Source organism: Gymnoscopelus microlampas (assembly GCF_963454915.1).
Source record: "Gymnoscopelus microlampas genome assembly, chromosome: 13".
Taxonomy (NCBI): Eukaryota; Metazoa; Chordata; class Actinopteri; order Myctophiformes; family Myctophidae; genus Gymnoscopelus; species Gymnoscopelus microlampas.
This window is the reverse complement of record NC_139950.1, coordinates 17,383,081-17,402,661: the sequence shown is the minus strand read 5'-3', so window position 1 is coordinate 17,402,661 and position 19,581 is coordinate 17,383,081. Positions and strand designations below refer to the sequence as shown.

Here is a 19,581-nt window from a genome sequence, read left to right as displayed (position 1 = left end):
CAAATGGAACATATAAGGGTCCATTTGGTTCCATTGGCACACTCTCTGAGTAACTGAGTCACAGACCCATAAGGGTCCATTCGGTTCCTGACTAGTCAGTCATTTAGCTGGGGACCACTTGGGAACCCCCTCAAGGACCCCAGGGGGTCCCTGGACCCCACATTGAGACGCAGTGCAGTGCACTATATCATTTCATCATCATACAGGAAGGATATGGACAACTTGTCACATTTAATTGACCTCCAGTTTTGACAAACGTCAACCGTGTGTATACGGCACTGACAGCATCTCAAATTGTAATCTTGGGGAAAGCATAGCCGCAAATTATTGCGAAACGTCCTGGCATTCTGCAGTGGTGGAAAGTAACTAAGTACATGTACTCAAGTACTGTACTTCTGTACAATTATCAGGTACTTTTACTCTACTGCAGTATTTCAATTATTTTCTTTACTTAATAAGCTAATAAGCTACTCCACTAGCCTACGTCTGAGAGTCAAATATTGTAGTTTTTACTCCACTAACTAAGTACATTTACTCAAGTACTGTAGTTATGTTTAGGTATTTTTTACTTTTAGCAGGTATTTCCAGTTTTCAGTACTTTTACTTCTACTCCACTACATCTCAGAGGCAAATATTATACATTGCACATTATTATAAATATTGAAGTTACTTTGTAGATTTGGATTATTATTACAAATAACATAAAACTTAAAACAATTACCCACTTCAGCTCTGTACACGTTTTGGCTATTTGAAAATAGCAGATCTACAAGCTCACAACGCGCCGCGGCGCGTTGTGAGCTTGTAGATCGGCTATTTTCAAAAGATTTGTATACATTTGAAAAGTTGTGAAATGGGACATTCTGCATAATGAGTACTTTCTACTTTTGGTATACTTTAACTACATTTGTATACCAATACTTTTGTACTTTCAGTCTTTCACTCAAGTAAATGTTGAATTCCGGACTTTTACTTGTTACAGTATTTCTACAGTGCAGTATTGATACTTTTACTCAAGTAAAAAATGTGAGTACTTCTTCCACCACTGGCATTCTGACAAAAATAGATGGCTCTGGCCTACTCCTATGGAATTAGGCCTGCTTACAGCTGTAGGCAGCTGAACCATGTTATTAGATAACAGAGTTTATGAATACAAAATATTGACTGCCATCAAACCTTTTGGAGCATAAACACACCAACAGACTGGTAAGATTGTTTTTCCTTCACATTTATACCTGGATCACTGGATGGATCACTGTTCTAATCATTAGATCTTTGCTGAAGGGGAAAACAACCTGGACAATATCTACAGTATTTTATGACTTTATAGCCTACTGTAAGTTTCAGGTGGCCCCATAGAGCAAATTGCAATTCATATGAGAGATTCAGAAATATTGATAAGAACGCAGCAGGACAAGAGGTATTTATTTACTTTGCGCACGTGCCTTTATACAGTAAGTAGGGAGCAGTGGTGTAAAGTAACTAAGTACATTTACTCAAGTATTTAAATAAAAAACTTTGACCTGGTATTTCCAGTTTTCAGTACTTTTGGTTCTACTCCACTACATCTCAGAGGCAAACATTATACTTTTAATCCACTACAATTATTTGAAAATTTTAGTTACAGTACTAGTTACTTTATAGATTTTGATTATTATTACAAAACATACATTGACCACAATTCAGCCCTATATACATTTCGGCCATTTGAAAATTAGCTTCTAGATCAGCTATTTTCAAAAGATTTTAATACATTTTATTTATTTGAAAACTTGTGAAATGGGACAATCTGCATAATGACTACTTTCTACTTTTCGTACTTTTAAGTACATTTTGATGCCAATACTTTTGTACTTTTACTCAAGTCAATTTTGAATTCCTTTGATTTGTAACAGAGTACATCTACATTACAGTATTGATACTTTTACTCAAGTAAAAAAATAAATATGTGAGTACTTTTCCCACCACTGGTAGGGGAGCAAGTGTGCTCGAAACTCTGCTGTGGGCTCCCCCCCCCCCTCCCCATGTGCTGTGAGAGCTTGATGTGTTATCTGACTATCTATCCATGCTGTTTGCACTGAGAGAGTCTGTGTCAATACATTTCAGTAATAATGACAGAGTGGGAGGGTGGGTCACTCCAGTGCGACTAATAAGGACCTGGGATCTACTACTAAGGATCTAAAAGCAAGGCGATCTGATCAACCACACTGTGACTTTATTTTGATTTACCCAAGATCTCATTGGAACCGGGGGATTTTATGAACTGATCCTAATCATAATTACGGATTAATATGCCTCTCCGTTGTTGGTGTTAGCTCTAGAGGGGGAAACTTTCTCTACAACAGTAAGTATTAGCCCTACGGCTGCTTAAAGCCGAATCAATTTACACTCTTAACACAAAAAGAACATAAAAAAAGAAAGCGCGCGTGTGTTAGATTGAACGATCTGCGTGTTGACCGGGTTAATCCACCTTACAAACCCCGGGCTGTACCTTTTTTTAATGGTGCGTAAAAAGCCACTTTCGTGCCAAAATGTTGTCTTTTTACGCACCGCTTCATGGCTTTCTATAACTTAGGTTTGCCACAACGGGACACCTATAGCCTTAAATAATGTGTTTATGTATTGATTTATGAATGGTCCTTATGTGTATTAGGTTTAAATATTTAATTGTGTTAACACGCAGGCGGCAGTGACATTTTTTTAAGGAACGCGTGGAAATAAATTAAGTTGATCGCTTGATCAATTGATTATTAAGAAATGAGCCAATCATCAGCGAGTCGCTCATTGACACTGTAGCGCAGTCCGGGGTCTCTCTGGGTTCCTTGAAGGGGTTCTAAATTGACCCTTACGGGGTCTGTAACTCTGACAGTATACAAATGGAACCAAATGGACCCATTTGTATACTGTCAGAGTTAAGAGGGGGTCTTTGACAGTTTAAAGTTTGAGAGGCGCTGCTGTAACGCACGCAGGTGGCCAACTTCGTGCTGTTATGTATCAGAGTACGTAGTATAGCTGCCCTATTCACTGACTCATTGCTTCTCAAAGTGGGGTCCGCGGACCCCCCCAGGGGTCCTTGGAGGGGGTACCAGGGGGTCCCCATGCAGCAAAATGTATTAATACAGCATCACAATTATTTTAACCACGTTATCCATTTATATGTTGGCTATTATAGCAGATCTACAAGCTTGTACATCTGCTATTTTAGATTTTTGTTAAAATATCTGGACATTTTTGAATTATTTTGAATTTTGTTAACATAAATCTTCTCTTCTGGGGGGTCCCTGCCTGGCACAACATATTTTCAGATGGGGGTCCGCAGCCAAATACATATCAATTTGGGGGTCCTTGGCATGAAAAAGTTTGAGAACCACTACACTGACTGACTGAAGTTGATTATGAATGAATGAATGAGAAAATGCAGCACAGCCTTAACTTTATGCTGCTCAGACAGGACATGGAGGTTGAATGCAATGCAAAGAATGTGTTGCCTGTATATGTTGTAGACTGTATCAATTTCAGCATCAAAACCCACACATTCTCAGAGGATGACATGGTGGTGATGATAGTGGAGATGCAACAAAGTTATTCTTTTCTTCTTGAGGTGAAACATCACGTGGGGGGTGACTGTGTTGTGATCTTCATAGGCCCCCTGCTTCTCTAGTGTTGCATGTATGGTGGTGGGATGGGAGCTAAACAGCATTATTTTACACCTTGGCTATTCAAAAATAGCAGATATGCAAGCTCATAACGCGGCACCGAGTGCCGCGCTACGAGCTTGTAGATCTGCTATTTTAGATTTTTTTTAAAAAGATGTGCAAATCCTTGAATATATATTGTTTTAAAGCGAACATTTGTAACTCAAATCTTTGCTTCTGGGGGGTCCCTGGAAAAAAATATTTTGAGATGGGGGTTGGCGGCCAAATACATATCATTTTGGGTTCCTTGACATGACAAAGTTTCAGAACCACTGATATAGAAAACGTATGTTTTTTCAGAAAACTGTTGGGATTTAGAAGACATTCGTAGAATCGGCCTCAGGTCTTAATGGGTTTAAACGACACAGTTGTGTTTCGTAAAGTCAAGTGCATTTCATGGTTTGGATTTGGTCTTTTCACTTCTTAGGGCCATTAGGCTATTATTTTTGTTTTATACAATGGAGAAATGATCTGGACAGGACAGGACTTAAAGAGAGTCATGAAAACAAATAGTTTACTGTTGGTCTGAAACTGAAACTAGAGATAAACTGCCCATATCTATATCTTGCTGCTTTGCCATGATCTTTAGAGGTCAATTTCAACTGTCTTACAATCAAGGATGCTACAGTACATTACCTTACTAGAGGTATAATGGTGTAATCTGCAGTGCTGTAAAGTAATTTACGTTACTTAGGTTAATTGGGATCTGTTTCATTAGCAGGAGAATGTATTCCATTAGTTGCTGAAGTAATCAGTCAGATCAAACTTATATTATCTTTTATTTAAGGTGGAATATGTGATGTGGTTTTGTTAAAATAGCTCTATATTCTCCTAGTAATCATTGCTATAGAGTGGTTTGTTCAGTAACAGGGGTCTCCCCATCTCTTTACTAAGCATAAAATATGTCTTCAGGTCAGGATAACAATGTCATCCAATCAGGAGAGAGAACTCATACAGGATGCAGGATAAATGAGTGAAGGTGGAAGTGATGAAACAAAAGAAAAAGAAAAAACAGAGCACACATAATTGGAACTGGAACACTATAACATCTAGGCTGATAGATGAGTTCTCTGACTCTCTCCTGATTGGATGAAATTGTCAGCCCCCCTGAAAGTGTATTTTTATGTTTACTAAAGCGCTGGAGAGGTGGGCAGACCCCTGTTACTGAACAAACACTCTATAGCAGTGATTACTATGAGCATATAAAGCTTTAATGTTTCGTTTTAACATATGATTTACATCCCCTTTAATCATATTATGTCTACACAATTCATTGTCTAATAACATTTCACTGGTTAGAATTATTATTATACATGTTAGTATTTAAAAAGTATTGCTAAATAAACCTAACCCTAACCTAATTTGTGGAACACTCACGTTTGTAACGTCAGACATGATTTAAGTATCTTGAAAACAACAGTTAGCTTGACTGCAAACCTTATCTTTGTTTTCACACTATAGTCAGCCTATGCCCAAAGTTTTGCTACAGGCGTAAGTAAGTAAGTAAGTAAACACTATTGTCTTAATTTGAACGATGCTAATTTATATCAATACATCAATAATAGGTTTTTATATGGGATGAAACCCTGCTCTACAACGTGTCTGGTCTCTGAAACACAACAGTCCACATAATGGACACACTTAGGATAGCAAGGTGGTCTAATGATAAAAGAGGCCATCTTGTTCTTGTAGCTAACTACAGAGATCAAGGGCGCCGATAACGTGGGTGCCCGGTGGCTAAAGCACCCACTGTGGGTGAGGAGCACCCACTGGGTGCTGGTAAAAAAAAAAAAAAAAAAATGTTTAAAAAAAAAAAAAAAAATTCAAAATCAGATCGCCTGGTTCAGATCGCCTGGTTCAGATCGCCACTGAACGTGAACAACCGAATTAACCAAAATAAAGTTACAAAACCCCCCCAAAAAAGTCAATTAACCGACCAAAACCCGCAAACGAACGGGGCGCACATGCGCACGCGTGCATGTGCGCCTTGTTGGGCACCCGCTAGAGCTTATAAATATCGGCGCCCCTGACAGAGATACGATCTCAGGTTTCATATCTGACGTCTACCTGGAAGAAGTATTGGGTCTAATCTACTTAATTCCTTCCTGCGGAAGGGAAGGGAGCAAACAATCTGGTCAGCACTACACAATCACATGAGATGATATACTGTATGAAGAAGTGGTGGTCAAATAGAGTGTTGCCACTACACGTTGTTAAAAAAAGCTCAAGTTTTAATAGGGCATGGCATGGAGTTTACTAGTGTCTATAGGATTCCATTGAGAGAGTGACACCATTTCTCCATTAGATATGGAGTTATGTAAAGCCTTTATGATTGTAAACCCGGTGCCACAAACTATTTCAGCATCTCCCACAAACATTCTCTTATAGGTTCAGAGCATGGCGAGTGAGAGAACCCAGGAATATGAATTGCCATGCTTTTCAATTCATTGGACAAAGGATTGTGTGACTTGTGGACCAGGGAATTGTAATTCTGGAATCCATTGCTCCCACTGGGAAAGGAGCACATCATGAGAATAGAATACAAATGTTGGGGATTAGCATAAATGTTTACTTATAAAAGAATGATGGACAAGGATGATGGCAGGAATTGCATCCGCTACAGAGCCATTGCTTGGGTAAAACGGAACAAACTACTGCAAGGCAAATTATAGTCTAGGAAGTCCTATATTGTTGGTATACAGATGACTAAGTCTTCCGAAACGCTCGGTTGGAGGAAATTATTTTTATGAAATATACAAATATTAAAAAAAATCAATATAGCTGCAGGTGTTTTCTTACGATTACAAAATTGGGGGGGCTTGTTGTCAGCTAAGGCCTTGAACAAAATACTGTTGTGGGAAAAAAAGTATAATAGCCAAGTAGTAGACATCCATTGGGACACCGTTTTGACAAAACCTTGAACTGTATAAGTGTATATAAGGATATTCAACTAAGCCAGTGGTTTTCAACCTTTTTCATGCCAAGGACCCCTAAATTGTTATACATTTGGCCGCGGACCACCATTTGAAATGTTTTGTGCCAGGGACCGCCAGAAGCAAAGATATCAGTACAATTTCGCTTTAAAAAAATATAAATATTCAAAGATATGCACACTTTTTCAAGGTTTTTCAAAAATAGCAGATCTACAAGCTCATAGCGCGGCACTCGGTGCCGCGCTATGAGCTTGTATATCTGCTATTTTTGAATAGCCAAAGCTAAGCGGTTAAGATGATTGTGACGCTATGTTAACTCATTTCACTGGGGACCCCCTGGTACTCCCTCAAGGACCACTGGTGGTCCCCGGACCACTGGTTGAAAACCACTGAACTAAGCCATATTGAGGGTACACTGTTGTCTGTTCAAAATGCCTGACAAGGAAGGGACAATAAAACATGCTTTAGACATATGTCCAATGTCAGCGGCGGACTATGTCTAAAGCCTCATATTATGGGAGAGAAGAGCTGATGGACTAGACTGAAGAGCAACTCAATATTAGGAGGGTAATACTTTTACACTTGGGTGTAAATCGAGTGAACTATGAGCGTAATTCTATTTCTCTGTAAAATAAATCTTTATTGATTATATTTGGGCTGAGGTGAGATTGGATTTTTCACAAGGTGTCATTGCAATTAAGCTAAAGATGAGGTGCCCTGGAGGCCTGGGGAGTGGGATACTCATCATCCGACTGCTTGTGACCTTGTCTGTATTATACACGTCGACTTTTTTCGCACGTTTCTCTGAATAATGGCGCGCTTGAAGCAGGTAGAAGGTTTAATTGCCCAAATGGCATCTTGGCTTAGATAAGGTTGAAATGTAACCTACCTGAAGCTATCCATGCAGAAAGATCGCGAGATTAAACGAGTTTGACGCATTTGTTTCAGTCGTCATTCCGGGGCTAAATGTTTGGCTATCTTTTAATTCAATCAGATGTGTTCTATTGTGCTTAAGAGCCGTGTGCATTTTCTTTTATTTGTATCCAGGTTTGCAGGGAGCCTGCTTTCTAGAGCTCAGACAAGACATGAGTAACTTGCTACAATGGACTGCCTTCCTTTGGACTCTGAATTCCATTCCCTGCACTTTTGGAATGACAGTGAATGACAGAACAGGTATGTATTTTTGCTGTTGCCATATTTTCTGTCAAGGTATACTTTTGTTTAGAGGGAGACAGACACGTATATAGAACAGGGCGTGCAGACATTTAATTAAGAGTTGCAAATAACCCACAAATCATCCTGTTGGTTAAAAACATCAGTGGATGAAAAACAATAAAGCCGAGCACTTATTTCCATTGTGGTCCTCTCCTCTCACAAACAAAACAGAGAGAATTGGACAACCCACGTGTGTGTGGCAGTCATAGCTATAACAAATGAAAAACAGTTTACATAACAAAAACACCACGACATTGTTTAAAACAAGCTAAAATAGAATATAAACTGCTTGATTCACACAGGGACAGTATCTCATCCAACAGTCACGTTTTGATATTTCAACATTCTCAAATTAGTAGTTAATTTAATTTCTGTGTCCCAAGCTGTTCCATCGAGAAGCACAATACTGTAAAAATATCCTTTCCAACAAGACACTTGAATTTATGAAGACACACATAAGCTATGCTGACTCTGTGACTCTTGTGGAGATATTGTGTGCCTCCCTGACATAAGTTTAAAAGGAAAAAAAAATCAAAAAATAGTTAAAAATGTAGGAACGTCACCATGAATACTTTTATGAGCCTTGGGCAGCCTGGACAGAGTGACCCTGGAAGGGAGTTGAGTTCCTGGAATTGGCTTCTGGGCTGCCTGTCGGTGGTGGAAAGTAACTAAGTATATTTACTCAAGTACTGTACTTAAGTACAATTTTGAGGTACTTTTACTTTACCGGAGTATTTCCAATTTTCAATACTTTTACTTCTACTCCACTAATGTACATCTCAGAGTCAAATATTGTACTTTTCACTCCACTACAATTATTATAATTTTTTTGTTACAAGTCATTTTGTAGGTTTTGATTATTACAAAACATTAACCACTTCAGTCCTATACATTTTTGCCATTTGAAAATAGCCGATCTACAAGCTCACAATGCGTCGCGAAGCGACGCATTGTGAGCTTGTAGATCAGCTATTTTCAAAAAAAATTTATACATTTGAAAACTTGTGAAATGGGACCTTCTACATAATGAGTTCTTTTACTTTTGTACTTTAAGTATATTTTGATACCAATACTTTTGTACTTATTTTGAATTCCGGACCTTTACTAACTAGTAACATAGTTAACAGAGTGTTTCTACATTGCAGTATTGATACTTTTACTGAAGTAAAACATTTGAGTACTTTTTTCCACCACTGGCTGCTGCACCGGTGTGTGACAGAGGGCCCAGACCCACTATGACACTGATTAGTCTATTCTGAGCAGACTGGACTCCTCCTGAGCAGCTTGACTTTGGGGAGTTTAGTTAAACTCTCAAACAAAGAAGTCCAGGCAAAGTCAAAGTTAAATAAAAAAAAAAGAAAGAAATAAAGAATTGGCTAAAAAATAACATTGTATCCCTGTAGCATTGTAATGGCTCTCAACCTGGTCAAGTCATGGTATTGTTTTTTTATCTTGAAAAGTGAGTTTTCAATGTGATACTGTTAAATAGGAAGTTAAGGTATTCTACTATGTCAGTCAGTGGTTTTCAACCAGTGGTCTGGGGACCACCAGTGGTCCTTGGGGGGGGGGGGGGTACCAGGGGGTCCCCAATTAGTTGACATAGCGTCACAATTTTAACCACTTAGCTTTGGCTATTCAAAAATATCAGAGATACAAGTTCATTGTGAACTTGTATATCTGCTATTTTTCTAGCTTCTGGGGGTCCCTGGCACACAACATTTTCAGATGGGGGTCCTCGGCCCAATGTAAATCATTGTAGGGGTCCTTGGCATGAAAAAGGTTGAAAACCACTGTACTACTACTGTACGTTAGTTCCATTGCTCCAAGCTGGAACGCAATCAATTGATTGATCAATAAAATAAACATTGATCTCTGAAAATGCACACAGCCCATCCATCTGACCACTTCACTGTTAAGTGAAACGCAAACGCGTCTGAGCTTTTCCAGTGGGCCCTGATAACAGAAAATGGTGAGAGCCACCGACCCAGAGCAATGGTTCTCAAACTTTTACATTTCAAGGTCTCCCCTTAATTCTGACAGTATACAAATGGAACCAAATGGACCCCAACGGGTCCATTTGGTTCCATTTGTATACTGTCAGAGTTACATACTTGTAAGTGTCATGTTGAACCCCCTAAAGGAACCTAGCGAGTCCCTGAAATCCTCTTTGAGAACCACTTACCTAGTTTCTAGCTAAACATCAAACACGAGACCCTATCTATATATACAATTTGAATCCTGCGCCATGTCGGTTGTCTGTATGTATGTATGTAGCCAGTGTGACGTCATATGACATCACGGTCGTGACATCACGGTCGTGACATCACGATGAGACACGCCAGTGTGACGTAATCTCACGACAGCATGACATCACATCCTACCTATAAATAGGTAGGATGCACCAGTTCGACGGCTTCCATCCTCAACACAACCCACGCCGACGACCCTTTACACAAATAAACTGCTAACTTCATCTCCTGCGATTTCAACTATCTTTTCACATTTTACACCACTGCACACTCCCCACAGGTCTGCCATACCAGGTCTGAGTAATCACAAAGTGGGTTTTGGTCATTGGAGAGGTGATGCACGTCACCTCTTTCTGAAGTGGGTACTTTCAAAGCCTGCCGTGGATTTAGGAGAGCACAAAACTCTCTCTCACACTGTGAGGTGCCTGTAAGGTGGCACTGCAAAGTGAACGACGCGTCACGCTAGACGTTCGGGCCGCGTAGCGGCCCGAACTTCTAGTATATATACAATTTGAATCCTGCGCCATGTCGGTTGTCAGTATGTATGTACGTTGTATGTGGCCAGTTTGACGTAATCTGACATCACGCCAGTCTGACGTAATCTGACATCACGATGAGACGGTCGTCCCGAATATGGACACAACGCCAGTGTGACGTAATCTCACGACCCTGACATCACGCCAGTGTGACGTAATAGGATGCCGTCAGATCGCACCAGTTCGACGGCTTCCATGGTGGGTTTTGGTCATTGGAGAGGTGATGCACGTCACCTCTTTCTGAAGTGGGTACTTCAAAAAGCCTGCCGTGGATTTAGGAGAGCACAAAACTCTCTCTCACACTGTGAGGTGCCTGTAAGGTGGCACTGCAAAGTGAACGACGCGTCACGCTAGACGTTCGGGCCACGTAGCGGCCCGAACTTCTAGTCCAGTACAATTGGCCATATTTCAACCATCCAGATTTCTCTACAACTAAGGTATTGCACTGATGATTTTACAGGAACTAATTCATCATTCATATTAAGTCTTACTAAGCTTGCATCTTGAACCAAAAAGAATAGCCTCATTTTGACCAAATGAAGCTTTGCATCTGTATTATATTCATCTACCCAAATGTGATTACAATAGGGTCTGTTTTACTCTCCTTATAAAACAGGGGGAAAAGGAGCGGACCATATTTACAACACCAATTGTCTTTCTTTCTTTTGCACTTGTGCTGTTTATGTGGTGAATTGAAATGAGCCCCTTGAACCTGCACTGGAAACCAATTTCAGGCCAGCTAAACTTGAAATTTGAAAAAAATAAAATTTATAGCCAATCAGGGATGAGGTACAGAGGTGTGATTTACATTGAACACGCCCACCTGACTTGATTGATTGAATGCTTCATTAGTCAGAAATGTAAACAGCACAAGGTACAGTCAGACATTCAGGCTGAAGGGATAACACCAACAAGTCCTGGGGACATGTTTCCATTGTGCTCCCATGTATTCAATTCATCAGCATACCATAAAAAATAACACAATAATACATGTCATCATAAATTACAAAACAGTACAAATGAGAAAAGGGAAAAAACGTCAGCAAAAAAACATGACACCTCCTATTAAATTGCATTTACTAGGTGAGTCAATATATAGTTTAACCCCAAAAAAATTGATACTAAAGGTTTTTTGGATTCTGGTAGTATTTGGCATGCTAAATAACATACTAAAAGTTTACCAAAATATACCTCCCAGAAAGCCGCCATTTTCAAGATGGCGTCCCAGATGGCTGCGAGGAGCTTAAAATGGCTATATCTCAAATGGATTTTTTTTTTCCAATTGATTCTGGTACCTTTATGCATGCTTAAGACCATACTACAAATTAAGGAAAATATGCCTTCCTTATATCTGAAAAATTGGTTACTACCTGCTTATTACCTAGAAAGGTGGTTTTGGTGTTGAACACAATAAATGCCACATTTATGGTGGTCTTCATTCATTCATTCATCATCATCCTCTGGAAGAAACTTGTTATGTGGATTGTCACATTCCTGAAGTTGACAGGGTCCACAGACAGTAGTACAAGGTAGTTCATATTTTGAGTGTCTTGCAGGCAGTGGAACGGTTACAATGAATGACCTTCAAGAGACTGTCTGGAGCAACATTCATTGTTGACATGAGTGGAACAAATCTATTGTCCTGCATGTTCCACCCCCAGTTCAGGGCATCCATACCATCTTCTGTTCCCATCCAGAACATGATCTGGTAGCAGATTCAGTTGGTATAACAGTATCAGTAATCAAGGCAGCTAGCTGCCTCTGCAATCGAGGCAGCACTATTTAAGCCTCAGTTTCATTCCAGTCATTGCTAGATTGCATGCACAGGGAGATCGTAAGGGCCTTTATTTCAGATCAGACAAGTCGAAAGCTGATGGCAGTTTTAAAGTGTATGCCATAGTGTATGCCAAGTGTATACCATAAACAATTTAAAAGGGGCGGCAGTGGCTCAGGGGTAGAGTGGCCGGGTAGAGTGAACTGGAAACCGCAAGTTCCCAGTTCGATCCCGGGTTCCCCCAGTACCGTCACTCATAAAATATGAATCAGCAGTCTCTCTGCTTAACCACACAAACCTCAGCATCCCTATTCTGGGAATGTTATAAATAGGTGAACATTCAGCAAAAATGGGCGAACATCCGGGGGAAAATAGACGATCACGAACCGCGTTGAGCTTGTAGATGGGCTATTTTCAGCAAAGAGATTTGGAGTAGAGTTCTTGATTTTTTGTTTTGTTTTGCTTTTTAGCCCCCTGTCTCTCCAATTTAGTCGTTATGCCAGTTGATTCCTCCCCACACACATTTCTGCTGTTGTATCCTACTGGCTCACCTGCCAGTGAGGAGCCCCCACCGGGAGGATGTAGAAGAGCTTTCGTCCTACTCCTCCCGCCCAACACTCCCCGCAGACAGGTGCCGCGGCCCCGGCCCGTAGGAGTGACAAGTATCGCCCTACCTGCCCGGCTTGCCTCCCCCGAACACAGGCCAATTGTGTTCGTATAGACGCTCGGCAAAGCGGTGGGCAGCTGCTTTACCTCTTGTGTATACAGGTACATAAGAGTAAAACGTATTTGGGTTTTTGTCTTCCTTCAGACAATGCAGCAGCATAGGTAACAACAACAGAATAATAGTAAAAAGAGAATGAAATAGAGCATCGTCAAATGTACATATGCATCAAAAACTTGGTATATTGTTGGCACACTCTGTCCCAGTGTGGGCAGTATATGCCAAAAACACTGGAAGCAAACTCAGTCCGTTGATGCAAAAGCAAGTGTTTTTTATTCACCTTTTTTCAGAAAGTCCAGGGAAAACAAAATAAATCACAAAATAATATACTACTGGCCCGATTGGCACTAGGTCTGCTCTCTACTGCAGCCCTTCACTGACTGCCTGGGCAGTGATAGGCACCCTTCTTTTAAAGGCTAAGCCCCTCCCACTGGACCATACCAATCTTAAATTGACTCCTCAATTTACACACAAACCAGTTATTTCTCCAATGTCTAAAGACATTACAATTCACATTTAACACATCTAAAGTGTCATCACATTACAACGGTGTCCCACAATAATAATAATTCATAATAATAATTAGAATACCCAATTTACTCAAACCCACAGTTGGTATGATTCAGGAATGGATGGACTGAGCATGCTCACTGCAAACAGACAGGCACTATATAAGGCAGCCTGCAGCTACACTCGGGTCCTTCGTCACTGCCCAGAACCAGGAAGCACTGTGGTGAGAGAAAGAAAGAAACAGTCAAACATTTCCCAAAAACATTCCCTGCAACTTAAAAATAAACCATTTTAACCTTTAACCCTGTATTGTGAACTCATTTATGTTATGTTTTAACGGAACAATAATACAGGAAACTTACTAAAAGCTGTTAGAGTTTAGTGTGTGCACCCACCAAACTATCCTAGCATGTTACCTGGCTATTGTGTACAGTATATGGTGTATTGTGCAGTGTTGATGTGGTGTCAATGGCAGGGTGAACTGCCACAATTGTACATACACCAACAGCATTTGTTCCCCGTAGCTGCCTTTGTGTAAACAACTTCACAGCATATTCTATACAACAGCAGACTAGGTAGGTGCAGTTCAAGCATAATAGTCCAAGAAAAGGACGGATGAGGGGTAGGTTAGCTTTTCCCTTTTGCCCTGGTTCGTTCTGGTTCTTGTCAAATCGTTCATGTACCTGATTGTTCGTGGAAAGAAGCTTTTTTTTTTGCAGTCTATTGCTAGTAGCTTTGAGACTGCGTAGCCGTTTTCCATGCGGCAACATCTCAAACAGTCTGTGCTTGGGATGGTTTTTAGATCTTTGATGATAACTCGAGCTTTGCTGACACAGCGTTCTTTCGTACAGGGCTTGTCGTACGTATCTGTTCAATTCTCTAAACTATTTAGACAATTAAAGAACAGAACAATTCAATGTGCAAGAGCACCCGCTTCTCTAGTGTAGGGATGAATGTCAACAATGTAAATCTGTGACATCACCAGACATACCTGCACATACTCAGACCCCCGTCTGCCCCTTCCCTAACTAACATATTACCTGATAACTTCACATTCTGAGGCGCTCAGGTGTTGCAGGGATAAAGTACCTGTCTACCGCCGCAGAGAGTAGGGCTTCCAATCCACAGCAGTGCATTCCGGTTAGGGCTGAGTGTCTGTACAAACTCAATAGGCTCTGTGCACAGCAGCCATATTGGAAAGAAATTGGGCCTCTTCCTTACTTCCTTCACAGGTGTTACCAATGATTCTAATGAAGGCTCTGTTCCATTTAGTATCGCACGGTGGTTCTCAAACCTTTTAATTTCAAGGACCCCCATAACTCTGAGAGTGTACAAATGGAACCAAATGGACCCGTAAGGGTCCATTTGGTTCCATTTCTGCACACCCTGCACACCCGCACAGGGCCATTTGGAACCCCCTCAAGGAACCATGAGGTTCCCTCGACCACACTTTGAGACCCACTGGTGTAGCAGAGTGTTTCCAGTGAGCCAACATGCACAGTATCAGCACCCTGACTCTGTTTGACCAGAATGGAACAGAGCCTTCGTTAGTATCATTGGTAACACATGTGAAGGCGGCCCAATTTCTTTACAATATGGCTGCTGTGCATAGAGCCTATTGGCCGCGTTCTGAGCAGAGAAGCCGGGTGGGGAGGGCGATCTTTGTCGATTTGTTGGCGGCTATAGTGTCAGTGGGGTGTGTTGAACGGAAGGATTAGGACGGAGGCGCGATGTCCTCTAAGTGGGGGCTCCTCGCTGGCAGGTGAACCAATAGATTATGACAGCAGTGGCAACATAGATCTGTGTAGCAACTAACTTTTTAGAAAAAGGAGTACAAATAGTTAACTCTAAATGTATTACAAAACTTGTAAATGTTCTGGAAAAGCATAGCATTACTGTGGAGGGTGGAATAGTATCTGTATTTTAGATTAATTCACTCGTCCTGTGATTATTCAGTATACTGTATAAATGATGCTATTTGGTGTGCTATTTGGGGCAGGCTACAGTATGGGCATCTTATATCAAAGTTTGAGAAGTACAGTATAGCACAAACATGGATATACAGTACAGTGCATGTTTGAACAAAAAGCAAACCATGAAGTACCATCCACTGTCTGCTGTACAAACAGCTCATTGCCCCAAAATCTGCTAATCTGGACAGTCCACTCAAAGAAGACGAGGGACAGCTCTCCCAAAAGCCATTTACACTGATGATCAAGACTTGTATTTGGGATTTGTCATTCAAATGTAATCTGTTAACCACTTACAACCTGGCATTGCTATTTATTTTGGGCATGTTATTATAGGGGCCATTTTTCCAAAAACAAATCTTCAAAAGGTGACATGCAGATTGGCTATTTTAGCTGGTCGTCGTACGTATTGTAGAAGTATATAGGGCTTAAGTTTAGAAACAGTATTGTAATAGAGGTGCACAATCAATTGAGTTAGCGACTTTGTTCTTGGACAGTTTGTCATTTCAGAAGGTTTGACATAATGTTTGATATAATATAATAACTGCATTGTCATTCAAACTTGCAAAAAATGTTTTTCTCTGTTTTGTAGATAATTCATGTCCAGCATTGACAGTAGAGGACCGCCGCTTCTCCAGTAGTTTAGATCGTCCTTTACAAATTACTGGTAAGTGTGATCACTTCATTCACGCTAATGTACCATAGTTCACTTTGACACGCTGCACATGCCAGTGTCAATCTCACGTTGGTTCGTGCTTAGCTGTCACTTTCTCATCACCTTGTTTGACCTACAGTACCATGACGTGTTCAAGGCATTTGCAAATATTCTTCATGTATGTAAAACAGGGGTCTTCAACAGGGGGTCCGGGACCTCTAGGGGGTCCTCAGAGTTACTATAGGGGGTCCGCCAAATCTTTGTGTGATAGAATTTCGTTTTTTTTACATTAACCACTTGAACCCTCAAATTCCTTTTCTGAGGGGAACATTAGCCGAAAATAGCAGATCTACAAGCTCTCAACGCCTCGCGCTGCGAGGCGTTGAGAGCTTGTAGATCTGCTATTTTTGGCAAAGAGGCTATAAGTGTCGAGGGGAAAAAAGAACAGTAAATGTAAGCAAAAAAAGTTGAATCTAAAACGAAACTTTATACAATCTAGAGGGGTCCCTGCTACATCTCTCTCTCAGCTAGGGGGTCCTTGGGCTGAAAACGTTGAAGACCCCTGATGTAAAACATGCATTAAATGTACATAATGATGATAAGACTGCCTTTGTTCTTTTCTTAAATCTTCTGACATCTTGTAATCTTGGTCACGCAGGTTTTGATCTGACAGAGAAGTTTCTGCTCAGAAAGGGAACAGTCACAGAGGACAGGCCATCTTTTCGCTTGGGAAGCAGCCCGCTCATTAAGCCAACGGAGTGAGTAGTTTGGTGCTGGGTGCGTCTGTGTGTGTGTGCGTGTGTGTGTTTGTGTGGTACTTATTATTGTGCACAGCAGCCTCTGGGTGCATCTCACTACAGATGCTACAGCCAGATTATTTATCATGTTGTGTGGATATCTCATAAAGTATGCCTGACAGCTTCCCCCAGTAAAGTAATTCCTGTGCATGCTATTTCAGAATTGCTACTGTTCTAGCGAGCACGCCTGGATGTATGCAGCTGTTGTAGAAACGGGGAGGCATTCCGTGATGAGGGGCCGGGGACAATCAAAAAGCCCAGTGTTTGCCCAAAACGTCTGTGCCCACGCGATGCAGTTAGAGCGGTGATTGCTAATCCAATTCAAAACGCTGCAGTTTAACATAAAATCTGCCCCCACAGAGCCGCTCTGATCCTAAAATACTAAAATAACACTGAAAATCTACTCTGCATACTCGCAAAACTCTGCGATCGTGCCGGTGATTCATGGCGGCGTTGACATGATGTAACACTGATGTGCCCATGCTTAGAGAAGCTCCATCTGCTTTGGCTGATAAGGGCAAGCTGTGAGGTCGGCCATTAGACGGGGAATAATTGGGACAGAATTAATATAGGCCTACTGTGAATATATACTGATTCGGAGAGTTTTGTAACAAGGAAGGAGGAAGATTATGAGCAATGCCTAAGCTGGGATAATGAGGCAATGGTTCTCACACATTTTCATGTCACGGACCCCTGTATGTATTCGGCTGCGCCGCTGCGGACCCCTATCTTTGAGTTTGAAGTTCTGTGGCTCTGTGGATGAAGACAACCGGATCTCTATATATGAATATAATATATGCATATATAGAGATCACTATATCACTATATCACTATATTATAGTGACATGCCTATATATGGGGCTATTGGGTTTGTTTATGGTTATGTCTGAGTCAGTGACATGCCTGGGCGTATCAGGTTTGTTTATGGTTATGTCTGAGCCATAGTGACATGCCTATATACAGTATGCCGCTATGGGCGTATCGGGTTTGTTTATGGTTGTGTCTGTCGGAGTCATGCCTGTGGGATTATCGGGTTTGTTTATGGTTATGTCTGTCTGAGTCATAGTGACATGCCGATGGATGTATCGGGTTTGTTTATGGTTATGTCTGAGTCAGAGTGACGTGGCCGTGGTCCTGCCTTTATACGGGCGAATCAGGTTTTGTTTATGGTTGTGTCTGAGTGGTCCGCCCGCCTGGCCGGCGTGCCTGCCCGCCCTCCCAAAAAAATCTAAAATAGTAAAAACTAAATAGCAGATCTACAAGCTCACAGTGCGTCGCAGCACATTGTGAGCTTGTAGATCGGCTATGTTCGATGAGCTATAGCATAAAATAGGGTTAAAATGGTTAAACAGATTTTAATGCTGTTTTGAACAAATTTAGCTGGGGACCACCTGGGAACCCCTTCAAGGACCAGTGGAGGTCCCCGGACCCCACTTTGAGAACCACTGTGCTACATAAATGACACACAGAGGTGCGTCTTAAACTTAAGCAGTGCATTCTTTATAACCTGGTCACCTGGAACTGTGACATGACAATCTTGATCTATGATACAGTGTTGGATGCCTTTTCATATCAAAGTCCATTATTTATTCGGCATTTGAGCCACGGACCACCATTTGATGAGATTTAGACTCTGAGTCAGACCCAAAACTTTAATATTTTGTATATCGTTGGATAAGATTTTGTCCACAATTCCATCCATGCTGTATTGATGTTGGTACCATTAGGAGAGATTACAGGCAAACGTTGATCATAGCAATTCTTCTACATTTTCTAATTGCGTAGACTTAAGTCATTTAAGTTAAATTAAGTAATGCAGATGTTTAACAACGGGTCCATTTGGTTTCATTTTACGCTCTCAAGAGTTATCGATCTATAAGGGTCCATTGGTTACCGACTCTCCATCATTAAGCTGGGGACCACCTGGAACCCCCCTCAAGGACTACTGGTGGTCCCCGGACCACTGGTTGAGAACCACTGTTGTATGCTACTGAAAGAAGCATGATTGCCTTTGATGCCTACAGTATAACATTAACGAGCGTCAACTGGACACAGTCAGACACACACACACACACACACACACACACACACACACACACACACACACACACACACACACACACACACACACACACACACACACACACACACACCTGCCCTCTACAGTGCTCTAATTTGAAAGTGACTGGAGTCTGTCTCATTTCTCTCCAAAAGCCCTTGAATATGATGGAATATGATTAAGGATTATTGTGATTATGGTAAGCTCACATCTCATATCACACACACCATACAGTAAGAACTCCTGCAACTTATGAAAAAAAATGCTTTTCTTCAAAATATACTGAGCCTCTAACTGCTCCCAATCAGCAGGTTGGTACCTTGCATGGTTACCTCCACCATCGGTGTGTGTGTGTGAATGGGTGAAAAAGTACAGTAATAATGAGAATTGTAGAGCGCGTCGTATATAAAGGTGATATATATAAAGGAAGCGAGGGAGGATGTTATTAGTGTAATTGTGTAACA

General features: G+C 41.1%; 1 protein-coding gene across 3 annotated transcripts in view; it reads left to right on the top strand.

Annotated features, from left to right (window-relative positions):
• Positions 1 to 2,173: 2,173 nt before the first annotated feature.
• The window catches only part of LOC311059097 (uncharacterized protein), a 248,307-nt gene continuing 230,899 nt past the window's right edge, over positions 2,174 to 19,581 (top strand). For all 3 annotated transcript variants that reach the window (XM_084076729.1, XM_084076728.1, XM_084076730.1), the window contains exons 1-4: positions 2,174 to 2,344; positions 7,676 to 7,801; positions 16,199 to 16,273; positions 16,920 to 17,019. In XM_084076729.1, the coding sequence (XP_083932855.1) occupies positions 7,714 to 7,801; positions 16,199 to 16,273; positions 16,920 to 17,019 (263 nt within the window). In that variant the 5' untranslated portion in view covers positions 2,174 to 2,344; positions 7,676 to 7,713. The remainder of the gene's footprint in view (positions 2,345 to 7,675; positions 7,802 to 16,198; positions 16,274 to 16,919; positions 17,020 to 19,581) is intronic.